General features: G+C 40.7%; 1 protein-coding gene across 2 annotated transcripts in view; it reads left to right on the top strand.

The window, feature by feature from the left end:
- The window catches only part of PCNX2 (pecanex 2), a 151,166-nt gene extending 124,486 nt beyond the window's left edge, over positions 1-26,680 (top strand). For both annotated transcript variants that reach the window (XM_071431933.1, XM_071431942.1), the window contains 8 exons: positions 3,589-3,822; positions 5,975-6,078; positions 13,450-13,594; positions 14,588-14,818; positions 15,170-15,444; positions 16,431-16,618; positions 22,137-22,585; positions 25,086-26,680. In XM_071431933.1, the coding sequence (XP_071288034.1) occupies positions 3,589-3,822; positions 5,975-6,078; positions 13,450-13,594; positions 14,588-14,818; positions 15,170-15,444; positions 16,431-16,618; positions 22,137-22,585; positions 25,086-25,259 (1,800 nt within the window). In that variant the 3' untranslated portion in view covers positions 25,260-26,680. The remainder of the gene's footprint in view (positions 1-3,588; positions 3,823-5,974; positions 6,079-13,449; positions 13,595-14,587; positions 14,819-15,169; positions 15,445-16,430; positions 16,619-22,136; positions 22,586-25,085) is intronic.
- Positions 26,681-27,407: the final 727 nt, after the last annotated feature.

The following is a 27,407-nucleotide window of genomic DNA, read 5'->3' as shown; positions in this document are numbered from 1 at the left end:
TGCATTGTTATTAAGATCACAATAACCACACAGATACTAATTTGTCAAAATAATTGAACCTTATAGTCTAGCAAGACATCTTCATCCTCTGCCGCAATTCCCAGTCCAGAAAAAAAAGAATTTGTTGGGCTTTATAATCTTCTACTGAAACAGCCGGAGCCAAGTGCTGCTTGCTATGCCACTGGAACTGCCATGAAGCCAATTGCTAAAGCTCCAAACCACCCTTGACAACTCCTTTTTACTTACATCTCCACAATTGTGAAACTCTGTCAGCTTCAGAGAGAGACCTGTTGTAAATAAGTTAATCACCATTTTTTGCAAATGAACCTATGTAGTAAAAACAAACTCGTTGCTTTACAAAGCTGCTTTGATCATGCAGTTGATTACTTCTGGGATTTCTTAAATAATTTTGTAGGCAGTACAGCCTGGTAACCAACCTGCTTTGTTTAATAAACTAGTTAGAAATAAAACTGCATGTGACCATGATTTTTTTCATTTTAGAAGTGGTGTTTGTGGCTATAAGTTGTTTTAAAGCAATGTAACTAAGGTAAAAAAAACAAAACAAAAACCCAGCTCTTCTTTAATGAGTCTGTTGCTAGAGTTGGTTTGCTTTACTTTAAAAGGTAACCTGAATAACTGGAACATAAACTGGTGCAAGCTGGCAAATGACTCAGCTTTTGATGGGGTATGAGATTGAAAAAATCCTAGTCTAAGCTGCAATCAAATCAGCATCTTATTAGTTCAAAGCATTGAATAATTTTGCTTTTTATACTGGAACTGGTTTTGTGCCTTAAAGTCCTCCAATATATGGAGGATTTGTGGGAAGTGTGAAGTTCGCCACATGGGAGGTAAAAACTTGACTGAAAGGTGGTTTAGAGCTTCTGGTCCTGGACACACCTGAGCAGCAGCTGACATAGGTAAGATGGCTTAGACAAACTTCCATTCCATGGGATAGAGGTGTGGTTAGTTGATCCTGTTTGGGGTAGAAGGGAGTGGGTTAAATGCTCTCCACATCACTGAGATGTGCTGTGGCTTCATCTCCGCTCTAGGCAGAGTTCATGTGCACTACTGATGGCTGTGAAAGCATGAAAATCAAATCTCTTCTTGGTGGGTTTAGTTGAGCCAGTATTATTATATTGCACTGACAGAGCTTCATTCTCAGAAAGGTCAGTCTTCATTCTCAGGCTGTCCATCTTTTTAATCTACTTCTTTTAGGGAAGGACAAAAGAAGATAATAATAACCTGTTGGCTCCTTCAGTATTAGCCTCAGGTGGGGCTCCCTTTAGTGAAGGGAGGGTGCCCTCAGGAAATCCCTTCTCTAGAATGTCACTTCCCAAAAGAAAGTTACCTGGATATTTTCTCCTTGTATTTTTAAAGTAATTAGTTTTTTTTCCATAAACAGGGGCTTTAAAAAGGTTTGGTAAAATCTTTAATACAGCCTTGGAAAGTGAGAAGATTATAATATGTATTAGATCAGCTTTTTTACTGTTTATTTAATGCTTGCCTCCAAATAAACAGTATCAGACACAGAGGTGAGAACTCATTCCTTCTCCAGCTCTTTCTTCTGGGGGAATGCAGATCAAGATCCTGTGCAGTTTCACTGTGAACATTCAAAAAGTCCTTCACACTTTCTTTTTAACAGTGTGAAAGTAATTGTAAGAAGAACTATAGATAAGGCAGTATTCAGGTCACATAAAACACAAACTCAAAAATCACTTAGCTGGAGTTTCTGCAGGAACTGCACTTCCATTGCATTGAGCATTTGGAGTGTTTCTGGTTTATTCTCTGTAGCTTACAATGTTGTAAATATTTACCATATTGTTTCAGAAATGCCATATAGTTGAGGATGTACTCGTGCATAAAACATACCTTGTAAGAGTTACCAAGAACAGAATTTAATTAGGTGACAGAAGATTTTTGTTGTTTCTGTGTCTGATTGCAAGTCTGATTTTTTCCCAGCTGAATCAGCTTTGTAAACACAGATGAGGATAATAAAAAAAGCAAACTCTATCTCAAAAATCAACAAAGAGAATGTGTGCTTTGTTTTAGTTCTTCTATCCTTCAAGAATAATTACTGTATTGGTCCTTTAAACAATGAGTTGCACTGAGAATCTTATTCCTAAATCATATTTATTTCATTTGCAGTTTCATCGACAGCCTAGATATGCATACATTTCTTTTTTGGAAGGATTTTTATTCCCCACAAACAAAGTGGGTCAGCTTCTGTAGCCCTTCTGCATATATTTTGAAATAATTTCCTGCCCAACTACTGTGATATTTTTCCCTTGTGCCTCTTCCATCTCTTCTCAATATATTCTTATTTAAACATCTTTTAGTATTCAAGAAGTCTGTGTATTTGCTGAATGCTGTGTTTTCAGCTCCTATTGTTTCTGCATGAATATTTTTTAAGGAGTGTGTTGTTCTCCACATGCCAAGAAATTAAGGGTCCATCCTGTCCGTATCTGTCTGACTTGTCTTTTTCCTCTGAAGCTTGATTCTCCTCTTACTTTTGTACAATTTGAAAAACAAACTATGGAGAGCATCTGGGGTTTTTCAAAGGGCTGGTAGCACTTCTGTCCTCTGTAATCCATCATATATTAATTTTATACATTTATTTGCTTAGTACTATTTCCATTGACTGGGTAAAGTAGAACTACATCATCTTCAGCCATGTATACTTGCTCCTCGTTTGCTTTGGTATCCAACTCTAAATTAATATTATAGAACATTATAATGGGACTTTCCTCCTCATAGAACACACTGGAACTTCTTAAGTTTCATATTCTTTTGAAAATATGCTCTAAGTTGTGTTTGTATGGAATTTTTTTATTGCTTTTTTATTTATTATTATTTTAATGTGTCCAGACAGAGTGGTTAGAAAAACTTAGAAACTCGGGCACAACAATGAGATATGGGTGTTGCTGCTTTCTAACATTTATGTATTTGGTTAAAGAGCCCTTGCTGAATGCTCCTCCCCCTTCAGTGCTTTAAAAGCAAACTCAGTTACATCAGTTATCAGCTTTTTAACTCAACACGTAAAAAAAAAAAAATCTACAACTGCTGCATTGACAAATAAAAGACTTGTGTCATACACATTGGTCATGTCTCACCTTGTGGCTAATCAAGAATTAGGAAAGCATCATCCCCAGAAAACAATAAGTCTGCTGAGGGAAAACACGTGCCCTACTTTGAGGATGGGACTGTTTACTACTGTTTTTTCAAAACTTGCCTAAACTATTATTGATATCACCTTCTCAGTCATAGACTCTAGAATCCCACTAATACTGACATGTTTGACTGCACTGCTGGAACTCTCTATTCCTGTCATTGTATGGATTTTTATGGAAGGCAGAAGGATATTAAAAATACTAATTTTTTTTCTGTTGCCTGCTATCAATATCAATTATTGTCATCTTTTTAACTTGAACACTTTGTGAAGCAATAATGATGCCAAGCAGTAAAATGTAAGAAATAGATATACTATTACAATTCTTAATAGGGTCCTAGTTGGCTTATTCTCTTCTGTATAAAATATGTCTGCTTTAATCAGAGTTCAGAGTGACTAACATTTGTACATTTTGTCAACAGAGTATAATATACTTTACAGCAAGTTCTCCCAAAATCCAGGAGTGGATAAAAGATGAATCCATCCAAAAGATACTGCAGCCTTATGCAAAGTGGCATTATATTGAGCGAGACCTCGCAATGTTTAATGTTAACATAGATGAAGATTATGTTCCGTGTCTCCAGGGAATAACAAGAGCTAGCTTCTGCAGTGTTTATCTGGACTGGATTCAGTTCTGTGCCAGGAAAAGGGTGGAGGTATGTGTCAATTTTATTTTATATATTTTTTTAGTAGTATTAGTTTTAATTCTTGGGATATAAGTGAAATGGTGCGTGACTACTCTTCTACTTGCTCTGGATTAGTAGAATAAAATTTATTTCATATAAGCTTTTAATTTTAATGTAAAAGGAAAACAGGTTTTGTGGAATGGAAAAAACGTATTTTGGAAAATACCTGTGTTCAGAAACTGGAGTCTTAAGGAGCATCAGTCTTTGAATACAGAACCAATTATTTTCTGTGCAAATTTCCAATAATGTTAATTTTGTCAGCTCTAGAAAGCACAGATGTATCAAGTGCTCACAGAAGTACTGCTAGAGCAGGCTCCATCCAGACAATGTCATCAGAGCATCACAGTTCCTTCAGTGTTGCCAGTGATTGGTACATTTGCCAAATGTCTGTGATGTCTGTGTATCCCTTTCAGAAGTTTGCTTCTATTTGTGTACAGTTGCAGGATGGCAGGGGAGTGCATGGCACACTCCCTGCCGGCACAGGTCACCTCTGACAGCTCGTGACTCCAACATGAACCACACTACAGAACCGTGTGCCACCACTGCAGCTCTAGAAGGTCAAGGGCAGATGTGCAGCTGTGCATTTGCATGCTCTGAGCCACTGAGATTACTGATGGTCAGCAGTTGTTTGTCAGAAATGCACTACTGTATTTCCATGGAATACTCAGAATAGCCCAGAGGGAGAGTACAGTTTCAAACAAGCATATTGTCTCCATCTAATTTTCTGATTATTGCTGATAGTGGCAGAAGTGGAGAAGTGTCTCTTTCCTGGCCACAATGTGCTGTATTTGTGCATTTTTCCACTCAGGATCACAGAATGCACATCCCATTACTGACCTTAGCTGGTGTGACATCACTGAATCTTTCCTGAAACATCACCAAATATTTCTGCTCCACTTTGGTTCCTTCTCATGTCTGTGATGCTGAGTACCATTCCACCAGTTCCCCTGCATATCATTATATTGATAATGTTTTCATCGAATTGTCGTATGAGACATTTCCAAAACACCATCTCCTCCTACTAGGAATACTTCACTTCTTTTCTTTCTCATCTCCATGTCTCAGCTCCCAAGTTCTGACACACAAAGAATTGCACAGTGTGGGGAAAGCCACTGTTAATTGATGCCTTTCCACTTGTGCTCTGCCTTAGATTTTCAAATTCAGTTATAGATTTAAGGATGTCAATAGACTTGAAACAAGTAAGTTAGACTTCAAAAGGCAAATTAATGCCTGTACTGATGCCACACACACACATTTATCTTTTTGTAACATGCTTTACCTTTGTTTTTAATTCACTGACTGTAGAGAAGCACAGTTCATGTAGGAAGTGGGATAAATAACCCAAGTTCACTGTACACATAACCCAGAAAATCAATATATTTTATAGAAGGAGCTACATTCTCCATTATAATTGGCTTCAGTTTTAGAGTCAAAGAAAGCTCTAAGAAATCACTCATTGCATGGACTGAAATAATATGTATCCTCCTGAAGATTAACATGCATGAAGTGTTGTTCCAGTTTTTTCCTCCTGCTTGGTAGCAAATTTTTTTTGTGAAAATTTCATTAGAAGACTTCTCCTGAGCTAGTAAACATAAATGCAATATTCTGAGTGCTTGTTAAAATGGGAGGTCAGTGTCATCAGCCATTTAGATAGATACTGTTATTCACTGAAAGTGTGTGCCTCTGAACTTTTCCAAAGATATTGTACTTCTGAAATCTGTGGTAAGGTTTCATAGGAACTGTGGTCCATGAAAAAGGTTTTGGCTGTCTCCAATTGCAGTGTCTCCCAACAACAAGGAACTTCCTCCAGTTTAGAATGTCAGATCTGGGAGGAGTGGAAACAAACCAAAACCCCACAATAAAACATCACCACCACCAAAGCTCCTTTTCCTTGGGATCTCACTACCTGAGAATGGAATCTTCTGTTTCCAGCCAAAACAAGCTTGCATTTTGCAAAAATCCTCTGATGGTGATGGTCTTCCTTCTTGGTCTGTTTAATTGCAAAGAATGTTTTGGTGTGCAGGTCCAGCTACATGTAAATGTAATGAATGTCACTATTTGTGGTGCTTTTAAATGTGATGTTTGCACTTAAGAGTAACGTGCTAATCTCCAAACTTTGTAGCACCTGGACAGTGATGAGGATTCTCCTCTTGTGACACTTTCCTTTGCCTTGTGTATACTGGGTCGGAGAGCTTTGGGAACTGCATCTCACAATATGGCCATCAGGTAATCTTAGGAATCCCTTTTTCCTCATGTTAAAACAAAGACCTGTTTGTCTTTTTTCACATGATGCGGGATCTCAAGAGAAGATTAGATCAAGGAAAAATCTCATTACTCCATAAAATGTTTTCTGTCATTCCTGGTCATCTTTTTCTTTGTCGTTGGCTAAATAACTAGTGCCAGTCTTTATTTTGTAGGGCAGAGCAGAATTTTTGATTGAAAGAATGGGTACCAATGGTTATTGCTTGTGTTCACTCATGCCTGGCTACTGGAATGCTGTTCTTCCTCTGGCATCCCAGTAGAAGGAAGAAATCTACAGAAGAGAAAGAAACTGCTGTCATCTGAGTTGTAGTTAGCTAAATAATAATAAATGTAAAAGGGTTCTCCTTTGTATTCCTCAGGGGTGTATTCCTGTTCATTGTGCCACTTTATTCTGGCAGCTAAGGAAGGAAGAACCTCTCATCTCCTGAGGCTGCAGCTTTGTCTGTTCTCAGTCTACCTAGCTCATTTGTTCATTCATTCTAAACACTTCTTCCTAGGAAGTCTGGTTAATTAAGATATGTTTCAGTTGAGATTGTTTCTAAATATGCTCTTCATCTTATATTTTCATTAGGGATTCTTCCATTTTCACTAGGAGTTATGAGTTGTTTGGGTTTTATACAGTATAATTTACACTGTGCTATAGATGAGGCATTTTATCAATGAAATGATGATTATTTTAATGGAGTTTAACTTTCCACATAATTTTAGGGGTTTATTAGGTTTATTTGAACCCTCTCTGTGTACAGGAGTTTAGTAACAATGGAGAAGCTGAATAAATATAGCTTGTAAGTGACCTTGCTATGTTGGCACAGAATGGTGAGCAAAGCTACCTAGACCTCTATCAACATGCTCCTTAGAGAGGATTTTTCTTACTAACAAGCAAACAGAGACAGCATGTGTGATTTTGAATGCATTTTGTTAAAACAGTCTTTTTAAATATTCATTCTAGCTTTGTTATCTGTTGAGACATTTATAACATTTTGCTTTATGTCTTCCATACAAAATATTTGTGGCTCATGTGGCTCATTTCTTATTGTGCTGCTGATTTCTGCTTTCTAAAGTGGCTTTTGTCATCTTTCTACTAGTTTTTGCACATTTCCTTCCTGTAGTAGTTTTCTTCTGGGCTATATTTCTTCTCCCTTCATTTCTATTCACTCAAATTAGTGTGATGTTAGGTAAGTCATTGTATTTTTTAAATTGTCCTGGTTTTTTGATGATACAAATTTTAGAGTTTGGGGACATGATGGGAAAGTTTATGGGCATTTATGATATTTGCTTGATAAAAGATTAAAGTGATTTTTGATCTGTGCCTGCAATAGATAGGTCACAGCGATATTAGGAATTCATCTAAAAATAACACAAAAGGTTCCTAAAACTGTCATGACATTGCACATACTTTCCACTGGATCTTAAAATCTTCATTACAATGCTTTGGCTCTAGTACAGATACAATAACAATGTCCCCTGTTTGTACTGGCTTACATGGTTAGTAGCTAATACAGAGGGATAATATTATCAGAGACTTTCCAAAGGTTAACATGGAAAGTGTGAATATTGAGGATAATTATTTGTATAGTGTTCTGTAAAGATTTTAATAATAATTTCAGGAGTCAGCTACACCATGTCTTTTCAAAATCTGACAAATACCAATGAACTGGATTACTTCCTCTCTTTTGATAAGTGGACTCTCCATATTTAAAAATACTTTTCTTAGGAAGGGAAGGTCTGCAGAAAGGCAAAAACTGGGGTAGTCATCTGAGGTGCACAGCTCTGTCCCTTTTTTTTAATCTGTTCTATATAATCTTCAATTAAGGCCTGGTTTTCTTTTTATTAGGCAAGTGCTCCAGGGCAGTATCAAATCATTGTATTTTTAAAATGTATTTTGTGACATGAAAGGGACTAAGTGGAAGCTTCTGTCAGTATCTTTTCCAATGCTACTTCACAAAAGCTTTCCCTGGAAAAGTTTCACTGTGGAAAAACTGTGTCACTTCCCCACCTGGCTAAATTACCTTTATTGCATTTCCACTGTCAGAAGGATCTGGAGAAAAGAAAAGGAATCTGAGTAGTGCACTTGAAGTTATAAATTGCTGCAGCTACAAAACTTAACTTTAGCTTGGTAAAATACATTTCTTCTTGTCTTTCAGAATATATATATCTTCACTGACAAAACCAATTTAGTAGAAATTATTAACTGAGTAGGGAGGTGGATACCCTACCCCCTGACATCAAGACCTTTATCAACAGAAATCCCCCAAAAACATTCACTTGAGCATGAAGGGCACCCTGCTTACGGTGTTCATTGCTTCAGACAGATCTGCACAACTTGTTTAAACACAAATTAGCAGTCAGTCAGTGAGACTCCAATAGGAATACAATTATTCAGCAAGCATGCCAGGGGAAGGAGACTTTGTCCAATGTGTGCAATGCTGCTGAGGCCAGAAGGACATGCTCATGAGAATTGTCTTCAGGCACTCCTCCCTCTGTGTTTGGCAGAGCACAGCAGCTCTCACCACGGAGAGATCTTGAGTGTTCTGCTGGTGCTTGCCCCCAGCTCTCACAGTGCTGCAGGTCTGCATTCAGTCACATGGGGCAGAGGTGCTTAAGGTCCTCAGGAGCCAGAGGAACATTTCCTTGAGTGATGCTTCACAATCCTTTTCTTTGAAAAGGTGCCATGATATTTTGGGGGCCTTTTGGAGCCTACTGGTGCTGAAGAGGGTTTTAGTTTTCTCAGGAATGGTCAGAGCAGGCAAAAGTGTGCATGAGAGGGAGATGTACCACATGTATGAGGTTGGAACTAGATGATATTGAAGGCCCCTCCTAACCCAGGCTATTCCATAACTCTGGCTGTTGGGATGTGGCTCATTTTGTCAGAGCTCCTAAGACGTTTAGCCACACTCAAATGCTGGATACAAAAATACAGATTTAGGTTACTCTGGTAAGCCCTGAGAATTTACCTTGAACATCATCTCAGGACTTTCTATTAATTCTCTCTGTGGAGCATCTTGTGTGCAGCATTGCTAGAGCTTTTGGGATGAGTTTGAAGTGTGAGGGCCATGTAGGCATCACACTCATCTCGCTGTATGAAGCATTTCAGATGTTCAGAGGAGGCAAACCACCCAAGAATATGGGGTGCTCTGCAGTTCATGTTTTGTTCTCAGAGGTGACTATGCAGGTAGTTGGAAACTTTCTCTGGACTAAATCTGGTCCTTGGAGGGGTGACAGTCATCCAACTGCTGTGCAGTGGAGCAAAGGTAATGTTACTGTGGGCTACAGAGTTGAGAGTCAAGTTTACATTGTGTATGCAAACTATCAATTTGCACTCATTTACACATGATTTTGTCTAATCTATTAATCAGCAAATGTCACTGTGTAAACCAAGATTTTAAATGCTCTTATATAATGTATGTAAATAATTATTCACTGTACCTGTTCATGTAAATGTCAGTAGAAACCTAACATTAACACTAGATTACATAATAAGTGCATTATCATTAAGGAGGCAGAACATTGCAATGCAAATCACTTGCTCTTTTAAACTGTCATTAGGAGGCATCCTGCACAAAATGCAATTTGAAGAATGACATGACATTACCATTAATTTATTCAAATGTGGGTGATATGTTTAGTTGTGTATTTGTTAAAAAATTACAGAATAATTCTATTCAGCCACTAAAGCTACTAGTAAAGAAATATTTAGTAAAAATTTCAAATTGGGAAAAATACAGAAGTGTCTTGATAAAGCATCTCTTATCAGATACTTCCAACACTACCAAGATTGGCTGCTCAGGTTCCCCAAGCTCAGTTTGGACAAAGGATCATTCCAAGGAATGCCTCTGCCTGGAGGAACTGCTGCTCACTTTGAAACCCAGGGAAGAAGCTGGCCCCACTTGCCCCTTCCCACCTGGTCACCCCACTGCACTGCCCAGCATTTGGGGGAAGGGGAAGACACAGAGCCATGGCACCACAGGGCTGCTCTGGTGCTGCACTGCTGTGGGAGTTCAAGCAGACAGTGCAGCTTGATGTCTGCCAGAGCTGAGCAGGGCAGAAAAGTTTGACTCTTAGCTTACAATCACTGTCATCTAAAATATCCAATTAGAAGGACTACCACTGAAAATATTTCAGGTGAACTATGACATTCAGGTCATTACTAGCTCACAGACATGCCTGTCCCTTTATTCCTTAAATAAACCTACAGTTAACACTGGAGAAGGTCTGCAGATGCAAAATACACACAGAGATATTCGCCAGCTCATTAGTCTGCATCCATACTGCTTTCAGGCCAGCACTAAATGCTTTTAGTTTCAGCTCTTGGAGCAGCATGAGGAGTGCAGTAGGAGGGAGTATTTGCTTTGGCACTGTTGCCCTCCCTCTGGTGTTTGTGGTGCTACCTAATCCCCTCTTTTCTGCACCTTCAAGGAGCTGACAGTTCCCATGCACCTACCAGCCTTGTTCTAAGGCAGCTTGCAGTTGTGACAGCAGCTTTTCAGGTTGTTAGCTCCGAGGGTTGGAAATGTTGCCAGATACTGTAGTTATGTCTCTTACAGATTAACGTTGTTTCTTTGACATGTAATTTTACCTTGTTTTAAAAATATTTTGAACCAGCCTGTAACTACAGCAGATTACTAATTGAGGTATGTTAAAAGTGGGCCAAGAAAACAGCAACAACCTTGAGTGAGGCCTGAGATCAAAGTGGTTGAGAGTCAGGCCTGAGATCAAAGTGGTTGACTTTTACAGCTTCCTAATAATCTCATTAGTGTCTTCAGGAGAGAGCATAACAATGGGAAGAATAACAAGAACTGTATCTTATATGGATTAAGGAGGCTGCATATTACAGAAGCAATGGCTTGAGATAGTGTCACATTATAGGCAGAATGTACCCAAAAGCCTCATTACAATTGTCAGGAGAATAAAAGATGCCCATGGTTTTGTGAATACAGCAATCTCCTCCAGACCGCTCTGGTGGAAAATACAATTCATAAAATAATTGACTCTCAGCCTCTCACAACTACTGCCACCACTGATTTGCTCCTTGTAGCAGTCATGTTTGTTCTTAAAAATCCCCTGAGTTAGGGAACTTGTTATGTAGAGGGATGACAAATGGATGAGCCTCCCCTCAGCCCAGGGAGAGCTGTACGTGCTTCCCCCTGCTCCCTCTGCTGATGCTGGGCTGCAGTTTGCATGGCTGTCCTAGTCCCAGCCTTCAGCACATGCTGCTCTTAACAGCAGCCTGTTTGCTGATGCCTGTAAGGCACTTTGATGTGGATGCAAGCTCTGTGTCTGCTCTGGTGTTCAGATTTGACTCTGAGAGCCTCCCAAGATGTAAAAACCAGTTCTCTCTCCTGCCTACTCCTCCCTTCATCCCAGCCAACTTTTCAGAGCAAATACAGGGGGTGTTGTGTGGGGAGAAACTATACTACAGATCATCATTAGATGCAGAGTTGAAGGTAACTTTTAAAATTTCATTCTGGGAAGAATATTTAGCTACAGAACGTTTTTTTTCCAGGCAAGGATTCAGCTGTGAATGCTGGTGTTTTCTGGTGGGTGGGCAAGTGAAAGGAGCCTTCCTGATGTGTAGCCTTTTCAAAGGGGCCATAGTCACATTTCACCATGCTGGCTACACTCAGCATTCTCCCCCCACCCTCCCAGCTGGCTCATTTTAGGGCTTTCCTAGCTGTTAAGCAGGGTTTGAGTATATTATGATTCTCTGAACTGTGGGGATGATGGATTGAAGGTCAGTGGGGACCAGGACTCAGTCCTTAAGGACACATTATAACTCCCACTGAAATCAATGCTTGAATGTTTTGAAGATCTGAGTGTGTCTGTCTCACACAGGCATGTTTTCATACATAACTTAGTGCTAATAAGTGCAAATCAGTTAAGAATTCGTAAAAGTTTCTCTGTACTCCTTATGTTCCCAGCAGTGACAGCAGCCCTGCCTTTCTGGCTAGTTTTGGTCCCATTGCTTCGTTGATTGGTATTACATGATGCTTTCATCGAGAAAATCAGTATCCAGTTGTTTCTCTGATAACAACATATGTATTTCCAATTTAATTTCTAAGACATACTACCTACCAAAAGCAAAATTAGAATGCCTTTCAGCTGAAGCTGGCCAGGCATTCTCCCAATCTCTTCTTCCTCTCTCTGAGAAGAGAATATATTGAAAAGATTTTTTTTCTTTTTTAAAAAATAATTAAGAAAGCTCAATTATGTGGAAAGATTATGTGTCCTCTAGAGAAAGGCTGAGCAGTAATGAAAACTACTAACATCTTAATATGGCTTCTCCCCAGAGTCTTTACAATCTAGAAGATGAACTGTTGTAAGAGTGAGTGAAATCTTAGCAGGTAGATGAAACCATATCCTGTGGGTTTGCAAGATATGCCTGTTTTTAACAGATGGTTCTGTTTTCCTCAATTTTGAGATCACTTCTTCAGAGCAACATTGGGACAGCAGTAACCTACACCATTATACAAGTGACAGTGGCATGGGAGTCCTGTAATTCAGGGTGCAGATCAGAGCTGAAGGCTGATGGTTTCCCTTCACAAAGCCCTTGCACAGCCATCTTCTAACAGCTACCTGGTTTTGTAGCTTTTACCTTGTGCTTGTATCTCAGTTCCAGGTAAGCCATCATGCAAGGCCAGGCAGAACTGCCTACATCTGGTCTCCTATGTTACAAAAAAGAAACTCAGTGTGTGTTTGCTTTAGGGCTCATTGTTTGAGTAGGAAGCACCTGTTGGTTGATTCCTGCTCTCACCTGGTCTGCTGAACAGTTCTGAAATTTAGTATTCTCAGTACATCTGCTTTAATGTTCACATTTAGGTTTGAATGTAGTGAGAAAGGTCTTGGATTTCCAGAAAGTATTTTTTTCTATTATTATTTTTCATTTACAAGGAGAAGTGTTAACAGGACTGATTGATAAACTTTCATAAGGAAATAAGGAAGCAGCTTCTTTCATAAGGAAATAAGGAAGCAGCTTCTGCTGGCTGCACAGGGAGTGTAGCTGGCACTCTGACCTGGTTGGTCCCTTTGGCACAGCTGCAGAGAAGCAGTGCCCTGAGGCACTCTGTGACTCAGTCACCCATCCTGAGGACATCCTTCATTCCATTCATCTCATGGCCAGTCATTTACAGAGCACATAGAGAGAAACTGCCTCTCCCACGGAATGGTTTTGTGTCAGAGAAATGCGATGTGACCCCAGCTTTACGCCCACGGCAGGCACTCACCCTGGGCCGGAGGGTCACTGGCCACTGCACAGGTCAGCAGGAGGTTGGTGATGGACAGATCTGCCTTGGAGAGATGGGAATGACTCCTGGGAGTGACTGCTGCTTTCTCTTCCAGCCTGGACTCTTTCCTTTATGGGCTCCATGCTCTGTTTAAAGGAGATTTCCGGATAGCAGCCAAAGATGAGTGGGTCTTTGCTGACATGGATCTGCTGCACAAGGTTGTTGCCCCAGCAATCCGAATGTCTCTGAAGCTGCACCAGGTAGGGCATCTATTTATGTATTTATTTTAACATTTACTATTGAGTCTGTTTTCTTAGGAAAATGCAGGATACCTTAGCAACTGTCCAAAGGAGAAAAAAAAAAAGGGAAATTGAGTACTTGCCACCTTATTCTAAGAAACATCATTCACTAAGATGGAAGAGTTTGGCAATTATTTATTTTGCATTCACTTAATGTTCTTTTCTGCACCCCCATCTGCCCATTTGAAACCACTTTGCAGAGCTTGACCCTGCATTTTTCATCAAAAGAAAGCAGAAAATCTTGTAATATTTTACTTGTGTGGATACTATAAAGGTGGTTTCTAGATTGAAGGGAAATCCATTGATTATGCTGATTTCACTGCTAATTTCAGGTCAGGCTCTGTATAGCTTGGAGTTGATTTTGTTCCTGTTCTGGCACATTATGATTTAGTATCATATGCTTTTATTATTAGTGATATTTATAATTGTTCTAGATGTTACTTACTGAACTGCTGTAAATTTGTATCTGCTTCTTTGACACAATAATTTTATGATGTTATCGCTGGCCGTGGTGCTGCTGGGTGAAATTTCAGTATTGTGGTATTTGCTGATGGATTCCCAGTCTGTGCTATTGTTGATGGGGTTTTGTGAATTAAAATAAGAATTTCCACAAGAACTGTGGACTGTCCTAGGTGATATCTCTCTCCAGCTTACCCAAAAGCTCTGCCTCCCCTAGTTTCACACTCCATTTAAAAAAAAAAGATAGGCTGGTATTTTCCAAATGCCTTTGTCCAGTGTAGTCATGGGATCAGAACAGGTTACAATAAAACTGAAATTGTACCTTTCTATATCACTGTTAAATGAAGCTCCCAAAAGACACTCTTTAGCAAGTGTCAAGTCACTTAGAGAGTGCTAGCTGGCAACTGTTTGGAAGGCAATATTTTGTTTACTGTCTATAGTTTGTGTTTTCACAAATGTACCTGACCTGTTCAATACTTTTTCCTGTACGAGCAGGACCAGTTCACGTGCCCAGATGAGTATGAGGACCCAGCAGTTTTGTATGAAGCCATCCAATCCTTTGAAGAAAAGGTTGTGATTTGTCACGAAGGGGACCCAGCCTGGCGCAGCGCAGTCCTGTCCAACCGGGAGGAGCTGCTGACTCTCAGACACGTGGTAGATGAAGGAGCAGATGAATATAAAGTTATCATGCTCCACAAAAGCTACCTGAGCTTCAAGGTGATCAAGGTACATATGCCATCTTTCTAATACTGCAGTAATTTCGGGCTGTGGTAACTAGTATTAATTCTGAGTAATGTGGTCGAAAGGAGAAGTTAATAGTAGTTTTTAGAGTAGAGACTGGAGGCCAAAAGAGCTCTCTTCAATCTACTTCCATTTTGCCACCCACATTTGTGTCTCTGAAATAACATTCCAGGCTTTACCAGGGAGTCACTGCAAAAGTTCATAAAAAGCTGTGGGTGCAAAGACATCATGATGTGTTTGCACACTCAGCCACTGCTGTTCTACTTAGATCCTGTAGTTCTGCATCTTGAGTAGCAAGTGCTTTTGCATGATCTGCATGTTTTAACCCACCTGCAGGTCAACAAGGAGTGTGTCAGAGGGCTTTGGGCTGGCCAGCAGCAGGAACTGATTTTCTTACGCAATCGTAACCCCGAGAGAGGAAGCATCCAGAACAATAAACAGGTGTTGCGGAACTTAATTAATTCTTCATGTGATCAGCCACTGGGATATCCAATGTATGTTTCCCCCTTAACCACCTCGTACCTTGGGACACACAGCCAACTGAGGAACATTTGGGGGGGACCTGTCAGTTTGGACAACATTAAAAAGTGGTTCAAATCCAAGTGGTTAAGGTAGGTGTTTAATTTTGGCTATGCTGATAAGAGACCCTGCAGTCTCAGTTTCATTGTATTTTCTGTTAAAAGAGAGTAATTTTGTATTGTTATCTATGAGTAAAAAAATTAATTGTAAGTAATTTAGAATATAACAAAATAGTGCTACAAATAGAACAGAAAGAAAATCCATTAACTCATTCATGACAAAGCTTTCTACATGTTCAACAAGAGTCATTCAAATCACACTGCACTACAGACACTTCCCTCATTCCATGGAATTTTACTGTTTATGCCATCTAAATAAGAGTATCTTTTCTGTAACTCTGACCATGAGTAAATGTGCTGGTGGATTTTGGTGAGTTATGCTCTGAAGGTTCAGCAGTTAGATATCCACCCCCAAGTTATTGTTCTTGACCAAAGCACACCTAAAAATGTACTTGCTATTCACCAAAACTGCCTGACTTCCCCTAGCTATGCATGATCACTACCTGACACTGCATCTCCCATTCCTACTTGCACTTTTCACACAACAACAGCTCCCTTGCCTCATTCCCTGTCCTGCTGCCGCTGTAGCTGAGGAAAGGCAGGGCACCATGGAGACATGATGGGAGCCAGCTCATGTACCAAGACCTGTGTTAAAATGTCAATATTGTATCTAATGGCTTAACATGGTAGTTTCCCACCATGCAGCCCATCCCTCTGAGCTCTCTCCAGCACATTCCTCTTTGCTACTTGGTTACTTCATGCAGAAATTAATCTTGGGAGATCACTGTAACATTAGATAAAGATCCCTAAAGTATTTCAGGATTCCAAAGCCAATAAACGCAGACAATTGGCTTGTGTCGTATACAATTTTGTTTCAAGAAAGCTTATCCTTGCCATCTCAACATGTCAGAAGACCTGCAGTGGTGTGAGAGAGAGCACTCTTTGAGGGCACCTAACAGTGGTGACACCAATTTTCATGTGTAACAAGAGGCTGACCCTGTGTGTGTTCCTGCGAACAGAATGCGAAAGGACTGCCATGCAGCAGCTCACCATGAGAGAGGCAATGTTGAAGATGTGGATAGTGCAGGGGGGTCTTCATCTAGCAACAATTCCACAGGGAATTCAAGCCAGAGCAGTAGCTCACAGCCCACCAGGGATGGAACCCCTCAGCTGCAAACTTCATCTCAAGAGGTCCATCAGCGGGCAGGTATTTGCACAATTTATTTGCCTTTCTCTGGAGTCTTCTCCTGGGGGGGGTCATGAGGGCAGGTGCCTTTGGGGAGTCCTCAAATCCAGTGGAAAAGTAATTTTAGAGAGTGCAGTTTGTCTCTCCTAATGACCAAGAATATGTAGGAGATGGCTTCCCAATATTGTTCCAGGTATTACTGGGAGGGTGTAACACAAATGTGATTCACCAAAGGTTCCACTGTCAAAGTCCATTATGGGTAATTTTTGGCCTAGTAGGTGCCACTAAGAATGCCAGAATGAGAAATGCAGATGGGAGGGAGTGTACACATGCCATGCAGGGAGCCTGTACCACAGTGAACCTCTGCTTATTGTTGGCTGGGAACAGCAGAAAGAAAGCATGCAAAAATCTTAATTATCTTGGAAGGACCATGGCAATTTATTTGAGGAATTGGTTTGGCTGCTCATCAGTGCATGTGGAGAACAAACAAATGGAAAATAGCTTCTTATGCCTATATAGCAGTTACCAAGAGAAAATTAAATGTTGCCAATCATTCTGTCAACTAACAGCTGAGCCCTTCTCAAATTATGGATTCAAAAGTGCTTCAGACATATTCACAAGGTGGAACTAGTGGTCTTTACATTGGAAATGTATGTTAAGTAATAAGGATAAGGATAAGCAGTTGTTTGGAGAGTCATATCCAGAGGGTAGTGGTCAATGGTCTAGAGTCCTGATGGACATCAGTGATAAGTGGTGTCCCTCAGGAGTCCATACTGGGACCATTGTTATTTAATATCTTCATTAATGACATAGACAAAGGAATTAAGTGCACCCTCATCAAATATGCAGATGACATTGAGCTGAGTGGTGCAGTTGACACAACTGAAGGATGGGGATGCCATCCAAAGGGACCTGCACAAGCTCAAGAAGTGGGCCCAGGGGAATCTCATGCAGTTTAACAGTGCAAGGTGCTGCACTTGGGTCAGGGGAATCCCCGGTATCACCAGAGGCTGGGGATGAACAGATGGAGAGCAGTGAGAAGGACCTGGGGATGGGGATGGGGGAGAGACTGGACATGCCCCAGCCATGGGCACTCCCAGCCCAGAGAGCCAAACGTGTCCTGGGCTGCATCCAAAGCAGTGTGGGCAGCAGGGCAGGGAGGGCATTCTGCCCCTCTGCTCTGCTGAGAGCCCACCTGGAACCCTGCATCCAGCTCTGGGGTGCCAGCACAGGAAGAAGATAAACTCGTTGGAGCAGGTCCAAGGAAGGGATACTAAGATGATTATGTATGAGGAAAGGCAAAGAGAATTGGATTTGTACAACCTGGAGAAGAGAGGGCTTTGGGATGACCTAATTGTGACTTTCCAGTACCTGAAGGGAGTTCACAAGATGGAAAGTGACTTATTACAAGAATGTGGAGTGAACAAGGGGGAATGGCTTCAAACTGAAAGAGGTTTAAGGATTTAATTGGATATTAGGAAAAAAATACTGTGAGGGCAGTGAGGCACTGGATCATGTTGCCCCCGAGAAATGTGGATGCCCCATTCCTGCAAATATGCAAGGCTGGGTTAGATGGGGCTTTGAGCAACCTAATCTAGTAATAGGTGTCCTTGTCCACAGCAGGGAGGTTGGAACTAGACAAGCTCTAAGGTCCCTTCCAACCCAAAACGTTCTAGGACTCTAAGTTTGCTAGCGGGTGACTGTGAGATCTATCACTGTGGGATCAGGACTTGTAATGTAAACCAAATCAACTCTACATTTCAACAAGTTTGTAGCATTATTGTATAAATTAAAGCAGAGAACTTGAGGGGTTGACACTTGTTTGTTTCCTGTTAGATCATTTTGACGTATCATTAAAGATAATGGGCAGTACTGGAATAAACCTTGCCCTGAATATAAATCACATTGCAAGAATAAAATAACTGCAGCTTTTAATTGTGTCTAGTGTTGGAGGAATCCCCATGTGCATACTCATAACTTGACACCACAGTAATCAGCGTAGCGAGCTTAATTGTGATATAATGATCCTGAGCATACCCTACAATAAAGTAAGTTAATTGTGAGTTGTTCAAAAGAACATATTGATTGGATGCCCAGAAAAACATAATCAAGAGACAAAGTCACTCTTAGATAAGAAAAGCAACCTGGCTTTTGTTAAGACGTGCACAGCAAATCCAAGGAAATGGTACAAATGGAAATCCATATTCACTCCTAATACGCTGTAGAGAATGAAACAAGAATTTTTTGGCTAGGGCCATTAGGGACATAAAGATGAAAGTGAGCTTATGGCTGTTTATTTTTAGAGTATTTAGAAGCCATAGAAATCCTAGCAGTGGTCTTGATCTGTCACTGTATAGAAAGGCAGAGTTGCCAATATGCAGTATGTAGAAACAAGAAAATAAATGTCTGTTTTATTTTGGAGAAAAAACACAGATAATTTATTTCTATGATCTGATCATGAAACAGTTCCTTCCATCCTAACAGCTACAAAGAACATGAAAGAGTGGCTATCAAAGGTATATGCTTAATTGAGCAAAGTCAAATGACTCATTCAAGAAGGGTTTTAAGAGAGCTGGTTAAAAAACAAGCTCTGTTCGATCTTCAATAAGTATCAGGACATCAAGGCAATACCACAGCATTGGAAAAGAACTTATCTATGCTGTTTAAAATAATAATATTGTTGTCCTGCCACACACAGTCCCAGTGCCCTAATTTAAGGACATTTTTAGTTTGGAAGCACTTCAAAGAAGAGACAAAAAATGATCAAAATTCTGGGGAATACGACTTGTATTGAAAAATAAAATGCTTTCCAGCAATTGGTATTGTAAGAGATGCCTTGATCATAGTCTGTAAGTATTTACCTGGGCAACAAAAGCTGACCAGAGACCATTGGTCTCAGCAGACTTGGATGTAACAAAACTAAACAAATTCTGATTTGAAATCAAGAACACATTTTTAATATTAAGAGAGTAAATAAATAGTGAAACAAGAAACTAAGGGTTAATGTGGATTCTCCGTGACTGGAGATGCAGGATGCATTTTTTAAAATTAAAGTAACAATTAATAAAACTACACAGGAATTAATTCTGGGAAATCCTATGGCCCATGCTATATAGGACAGCAGACTAGATAATCATAGCAATGCCTTCTAGATTCATAAACTGTGTATAAAGTGCATTTAACTTTTTCATATTTCATACTGCGTTTTGCAGCCTGGTACCACTGAGTCTGAAAAATTGCAAATTGCAATGAAAGCCCTATATGAAAGTGCAGCCAAAATCAGGAGCACTGGAAACATGTGGGGTTCTCCCCCAAAGTTTCCTTATTTCATGATGCAGTTTATAGAACAGCCTTTGTTTTTCTCAGGGACAGAGTTTTTTAGGTGTGGATGCGGGTGGTCTCCTGCCCAATGCTCCAACCACTGCATTTGGGATGAATATAGAATACTTTTGGACAGGGGTCAGCTTCCCAATTTAAATCACAGATGTTTGGCCATGTTAGCCATGTTAGTAACACACCACAGCCCCTCTGTTCTTAAATCCAGTCCTTTCTTTTTATTTAAGAAAGGCAACCTCTTGAAATACCATCAGATGTAGAAACCCAAGCACTTGAGCAGAACCCCAGGGTTTGAAGAGCCTGAATCCCTGCAGAGGCCAAACACGCACACAGCTGCAGACACAGCAGCCGGGCCTGGCGCCCCTCACTGCACATCAAGGACAGAGGGCACTGGCAGAGCAGTGCACAGGGGCCATGGAATCACAGAATATCCTGAGGTGGGGGGCACCTACAAGAACCATTGAAGTCTAACTCCTGGCTCTACAAGGACCCCCCCAAGAATCACATCCTGTGCCTGAGAGTGTTGTCCAGGAGCTTCCAAGAGCCATGTGTGTCTGTCCCATCATTCTCCAGCAGAGATATTGGGGCTCTTATTACTTAGGAATTTTTTTTTATATTATTATTTGAAGTATATAAATAGAGCTAAAGATACATTGTAAATGAGGTGTGAAAGTGTCCAACACTTGCCAAACCAACTAGGTTTTAGTGAGCTCCAATTAGGTTGTAGCCCAGCTCTGCTCATCTGACTCTGTGCCAAGTTACCTAAATTCTCTTTGCTTCAGCATTTGAAAAATGGGGATAATGATGCCAGCCTCTGAAAAGCGGGTCTGTGGATGTAAAACATCATGTTTCAGACATATGATGTAAATGGCCTGGATGTGAAATTCTGCATTGCTGGAACCTGCGTGAATTCAGCAGTCATGTTTTTAGAAGATAGCGTGAGATTTATATTCCTTTATGCCAGCAAAATTTCAGTATTTGGAGGAGTTCAGGTATTGGGGAAAACCAAAGCAAAAAGAAAAAAAATTACCAACAGCCTGGAAATGCCTGCCAGAAAAACTTGTTTCTGTGTTGATGGCTCTCAACAGATTTCCTGGCATCAACTCCCCACCCTACAGCTAGGAAACCAAAATGCCAGCTTGTGTTAATGTTTGGAGTTTCCTGGAGAGCAAAAAAAACCAAGCAGGCACTTTTGTGACTGGGTATTTGCTGTGTGTGCCTGGGTTAGAGCCTGTCTACAGAAACAGTGAACTCTGCTGAGATCTGTGGCACACACCAACCCATGGCAGAATGCCTGAGGAGTACAAGCTGGCGTCTGGTGGGTTCACTGGCCAGTATTTTATGATTGATTTTTCATTCTATGGCTATTCAAATACACAAGCATAAGAAATACAGAAAATGCTTGCTTGAATGACAGAAGGTGTTGGTGTAAATGTTAAATATGGGGATGTATTTGTATAGAAAGGATTTGTCTAGGCATGTCAGAATCCTGTATCCAGTGGTGGCTGCATAGAGATGCTTCCCAGAAAGGGACAAGAGTCTTATGTGGGTCTCATTCAGACCTCTCATAGTGTAGCCTACCTAAAAGCATTCACATCTTTTCACGTCTGTGGCGTATTGTAAACGTCTCTCTTGGAACTCAGAGTTTACTGTTAGTCTTAAAAACTATCTTGTGGCTTGAATGTTGTATTCTTCCTCCTGGCTGAATTTTCAAATTCTCTCTCCTCATATGCAGGAATAATTCTTTTAAACGTGCCATTGTTTTAACATAGAGGTTTTTGGTTTTATTGTTGCATTTAATTATACCAAGCCATTTAAGGTGGATATTCAACATTCCATTAGTGTGGTTGTCAAAGGGGAGCAGAGTTACAGCAACACTATGCTCGATCATTCACTAGGCTGATTAAACTGTACATAGCAGAACACCTGTGAGCCTGTCATTAGAGTGCTCCTCATTTCCCTGTCTTCTGACTCAGTGCACAACCTCTAGAGCTACTTTGACCATAACTTAGAACACCTGTAGTGGAAAACACAGAAAGATTCATAGGTTTAGGCGTTTGTTACTTTTGCTGTTCTTGGAGTTCTTATGCTAATAAAACCAGTGGTAATATGCCAACAATAATATGTACACATGGGACACTGTCAATAGCATGGAGTTCATCAGAATGCCACTTACTTAAATATATTAATCTTTCTTTTGAAGGCAGGAGAAAACCCAGGAGTCAGTCTGTCCAGGCACACACTGCTTTAAACCAAAGGCCCCCTGCTTCAAGTCACTCTGGACCAATTGTAGAAAGCCGGCAGCCTTTCATCCAAACATCTACATCTGCCCACGAAATTGCCCAAAGGCTTTCTAGTAGTCAGCTATCATTCCACAACTCTGCAACATCTGTGTTTTCTCAGTCCCCTGCTGTTCCTGTTGCTGGCCAGCTGACTGTGCAGGACCGAGCTGCAGCAATGCTCAGGTCCAGCCTGGCCTCCTCCACCAGCTCAACTCTCAGCCTGCTGTTTGGCAAGAGAAGTTTTTCAAGTGCTTTGGTGATTTCTGGGCTCTCGGCTGCAGACGGAGGCAACACGAGCGACACGCAGTCATCCAGCAGCATGAACATCGCCATGGGGCCCTCTGCCAGAGCAGCAAGCCAGGCAGCTCGGGTAAGGCTGAAGCTGAAACACCACTGCTGAGTGGGAGTCCTGCTCTGCTCACCTGTCTCCTCCTTAACTGTCCTCTTTCTTCCTTCTCAGTGGTCAGAGAACAGTTTTTTCCAAACCAGTGTTGGGATTCTGGTATTTCTGGGGGATTTTGCTGCATCACAATGTGACTGTTTGGTATTAGTGTGTCTGTGAGATCATTTGTGAGTAACTGATGGGGGGGCTGTTGTAACCTGAAATTACAAACTGGGGTAAAGTTGCTTTTCCTTTCACTCAAAACAGGGACTTACATCTCCAATTTCTGCAGCCCAGGTGATGAGTACCATCACAGCAGTCTAAATAGCTCCTTCCTTGCCTGCTTTAATTCTTATACAGTGATGCCTTGAGAGGCTGACCTAGAACAGAGACTGGACAGAGTTAAAAGAATAAAGTATGTATTTATTAAAAGGCCTTAAAGGATACACCTTGGCCAGTACAAGAGCCTGGCCAGGGCTACACTCAAGATGAACCCAAAATGGATTCAAAATGGATGACTGGTCACAAGGTTTCACACTTTTATAAGTTTTTGGTTCATTTGCATATTGGGATAATTGTCCAATTACAGCTTCGGGTTATGAAGCCCCATCCTCCCCGTCTGCTCTTTTCAGTACCCCACTTTTTGGGCCTGAAGCTTGTAACAGTTGTCCTTGGTCCCAAGCTGGAAAAGGATTATTTTGTCTACCTACCCTGCAAAGTAAACTTGCTAGCACTTAATATGAAGCTCAGAGGTACACACCTAGACAGCACAGAATCTCAAAAATAGAAAAGCTAAAACTTAAGGAATCAGCAGGACTTAGAATTATTTTATCTGCAGGAAAAGGAATGGTTTCCCCTGAATAGTGCACTTGTTCTGTCCCTCTCTCTGACCAGAAATTCAATCTAAGATCTGAAACCTTGTTGCTGAAAGTCAGTCAAAGGAATCCTGTATGAAATATTTACCAAAGGAAACTGGTATGCCCTGTGATTAAGCATTTTCTAAGAGCAAAACACTACACACAAAAAAACTTACAGCCTTCTCCGCCACATGCCCACAGTTTTATTCCTGTCTTCCCTGAAAATTTCAATTCACGTTGTAGAGTTACTCTTTTATTGTTTATTTAAGTGTATTTATTTAACTTTGGTTGCTATCCATTGCTGCCCTGAATTTTGAAAATTGACCTCAGCACCAGAAAGCAGAAATATGAGAAGATGGACTAGAAATAAAGGGTGACTGCAATTAGACAACATAATTAGGCAGACTTCTGCATTTGGCAATCAAAATGGAAACCAAACTGATGACAGGGGAAAACTGCAGATATAAGTCCCAAGCACTTTTCTTTTACTGTGCTCCTGAACTGTATATAACTTCCCTAGTTTCCAAAGAGTTCTCCCAACCTCAAGTGTGAAAAGCTCCTTGGCCTGAGCGTATTTTGCTCTCAACCCAAAAATACCATGTGTGGTATGGTTTTCCCCAGAGTTTCACCATGAACTTCAATGGGAGTCAGCTGAATGTTACTCACCTGGGTCCAATCCTGCATTTTTACAGTAACAAGTATTACTATTTCTGCAGCTGAATATATGCAATGAGAAGGCACAATTCCAACTCTCAGGAGTTTATGGCCTAATTTGCAAGAACTCAGCCAGTCTGTGATACTGAGTACTAATGGTAGGATTCACCTTGTCAAACTTTAGGCTAAAATTTGGGCAGGATGTCTCAGTAGGTTGCTGTTGAGGCTTCTGTTTTCAGTGAAGAGGCCTCCATCCACTTCATCCTTGGAGCTATTACAAGGAAATTCTCCCCTGGGAGACTTGTATCTCTCTGCCAACCATTGGTAGCCTAAATGACACAGCAAGACCACATGGTGAAATTTAGATGAGGTGAATCCTGGCCAAAGTGCCTGCTCGGAGTCCAGGTGCCTGTTAGATTGAAAGCAGTAAAGAGGAAGCGTTTCATTTCAACATTCACACAGCAAAGTTCTGTAATGCTTTTATCCTAATGGACTCCTTACAGTGGGGTGGCACTGTGCTTAACGTTTGCAGACTGATAATTGCATTCCAGTTTTGATGAAAAGGTTTCTTTGTAAGTTGGATTTAAAATTTGGTGTATAAAGCAAGCTCCAGAGCAACCTGATTTAACAACTTAGAAGTCAGCCCTGCTTGAAGCAGCAGTTTGGACTGGATGACCTCCAGAAGTCCTTTTCAATCCAAATTCTTTTACAGTTCTCTATACATGTACATCTGTGGTACTAAACCTCCAGCTCCTGGTCTGCTTTTCCTTCCAAATTTATGCGTTACACAAAGTGTGACAAGTATACCTCTTCAGAACTCCCTTGTGAATAATGCATGTTAAGAATCCCATGGAGTTTCACAGAATGACATCCCTACGTCAATTTTTTAACTTTTTTCACCCGTCACTTCAAAAAATAGCTGAAGTGTTACTTAGAAATTTCCTAAACTAGTTGACTTTTTCTTTCTTACTTTCCAGCAAGTCACTGAGACCTGTGAAGCAACAGATACTACAGAGCCAAGAGCCCAGCAGGAGGCAGGTCCGGCCCATGCACTGTTCCTGAGTCGGAATGTGGAGTGCAGGAGGGCCAGCCAAGAAGATATGGCCCTGGAAGACACTGCTTCCCAGCAGAGCCTGTCTGAGGAGCAGTGAGGAGCACTCCTGGCACAAGGGCCACACACTTCTTAGCATTAAATACAGTTAGGTCAGGAAGCTGCACATGGGTTTAGGTTCTTTCCAATGTAATAAGCAACCTTCAAATGTTTATTTTTCTAACTTCCACACAAGAATATTACAGGGCAGATGTTCTTCAGCTAATGGCCTTGGCATGGGTAGGGTTGGAAAATATCCTAAAAAACACACAGTGCCACTTCATCTCAGGTTCTTGTAAATCCTAGAACAATGACTACAACCTGTTTAATGTTCCTTCCCCTGGAATGGTTAGAATCACAAACGAATACAGTAGGAAATAATACAACTCAGTGAAAAGCACACAAAAGACATCTCTTTCCTGCCATAACTAAACAGCTGATTGCATGCAAACTGAAATTTGGTATATAACATATAGTAAGAGGCAACTAAGAACAGAAGCAATGAATACATAAAAGGACAGTACAGTGTCCTGTAACATTAGAGCTAAATCTGATTTTTTTTTTTCCAACAGTAAATCTCATTTTTCTTTGACGTGTTATGCAGGTGCTACTGCTGAATAGCAACACAGCATCTCAGACTGATATACTGCATGCAGCCATACTGAAATACTGTGTGAACGAGCCACACTACACCAATTAACAAAAGTGTAAGAAGAGAAAGTATCCAGTGCATGGAAAGTCTTCAGAGCATACGGTGCACCTTATTTGCACAGCAGCTTTGCATAAATTAGGTATTATCTCGTGCTCCTGTTTGGTTTACAGCAGTGTTTCTCAAATTCTAAGCAACAGTACCCTTAGGAGTCGCAAAAGGGCCATGGGGAATCCTCCTCAAGGACAGCAAAGTGCAAAGCAGGCTGTAATTACTGTCTGGAAGTGTTTGTGTTAGGAAGGGAACAGCTAAATACCTTTAATTGCTGGACACAGCTCACTGTCCATAAGCACTTGTAGCCAGTAATTACAAAGCCTTCTGATTTCCCTCCCCCAGAGAAAACTGAGCTGCTGCCAATAAAGACAGATGATACAAAAAGGGAGGCCATGCCTTCACAAGGTTTGAGAAACACCAATTTACAGGAATGCATGACTACTTCGAAACCCAAAAGGCTACAACAAATCCTTCCTCTACTACAGAGTCTAAACAAACACGTGTGTGTTTTTTTCAATTAAAAAAAATTGCAGCTATCAGTGTCTTGCTGTTCCTCTTTACTGTAACTACCATAGAGTGTTTCTAAATCTCAACACAATGATGTGCAGCCAGGCTGTCTTGTCCCAATTAACAAGATTTAACAAGAGATGCTGTAGCTAAGTCTCATTACTGTTAGGCAATACTCAGTTGCATTCTGAGCTTCCTACTGTGCCACACTTCAGATCTGAGCAGTAGAACTAAGTAAGACTGAGTGAAAATAAAATGATGCAAGTATGTTTTGTGCGGCAGCTGTTTCTGGGTCTTCTGTTTGCAATTGTTCTCACTTGCTTTCTGCTTACAAAATTAAGAAACCTATTCTTTTTTACTTCACTTCAGATCTTGATGAGTTGATTAATAAAGCTTAGCACAATCTAGGAAAAATCCTGCTCAAGTTCAACAAGACAAAAGCAGAGTATTCATATACAGCCCTCTAGACACATGGTCATCAGTGCAGTTCAGGCCCTACTAATGTCTCCACTAGCATCCAGGTGAGATGTGGAAGAGGAAATTGAATTCAGCTGCTCCCTTCTGACCAATTCTGGCTGATGATGACTCTTGTCCCACCACACTGTTCATGAAGTGCTTTATTATAAATGAAGGATAGAGGTCATAGAGATAGGCTCCTACTAACAGCCACCCGTCCCAATTCTGCTTTGGGGGCTTTTGCATTGCAGTCCACAGGATAAAACATCACTGCTTTGTCTTCCTGCATGGAAGCAGGGCAAACAGGTGGCTCTGGAAAGCACCAAGAACTTTCCCATATTCACCTAGCATCACTTAAGCCTCCAATTTTCACATCTTTAAGTTTGAATCAATTTCCATCAAAATTAAGTAATTCTAGTAGTCCCAATCAACCTAAATTATTCTGTGTATCCAACTCAAGTGTACTAAACCAGATTGGGGAATGACTGCATAAATTCTTTCACCAGCAACCACTGTATTTGCTTAGCATGGATTGAGGCCCAG

Source organism: Agelaius tricolor, unplaced genomic scaffold (assembly GCF_023055355.1).
Source record: "Agelaius tricolor isolate 1412-34295 unplaced genomic scaffold, bAgeTri1.0.p SCAF_1, whole genome shotgun sequence".
Classification (NCBI taxonomy): Eukaryota; Metazoa; Chordata; class Aves; order Passeriformes; family Icteridae; genus Agelaius; species Agelaius tricolor.
This window is presented reverse-complemented; position numbering and strand designations above follow the sequence as displayed.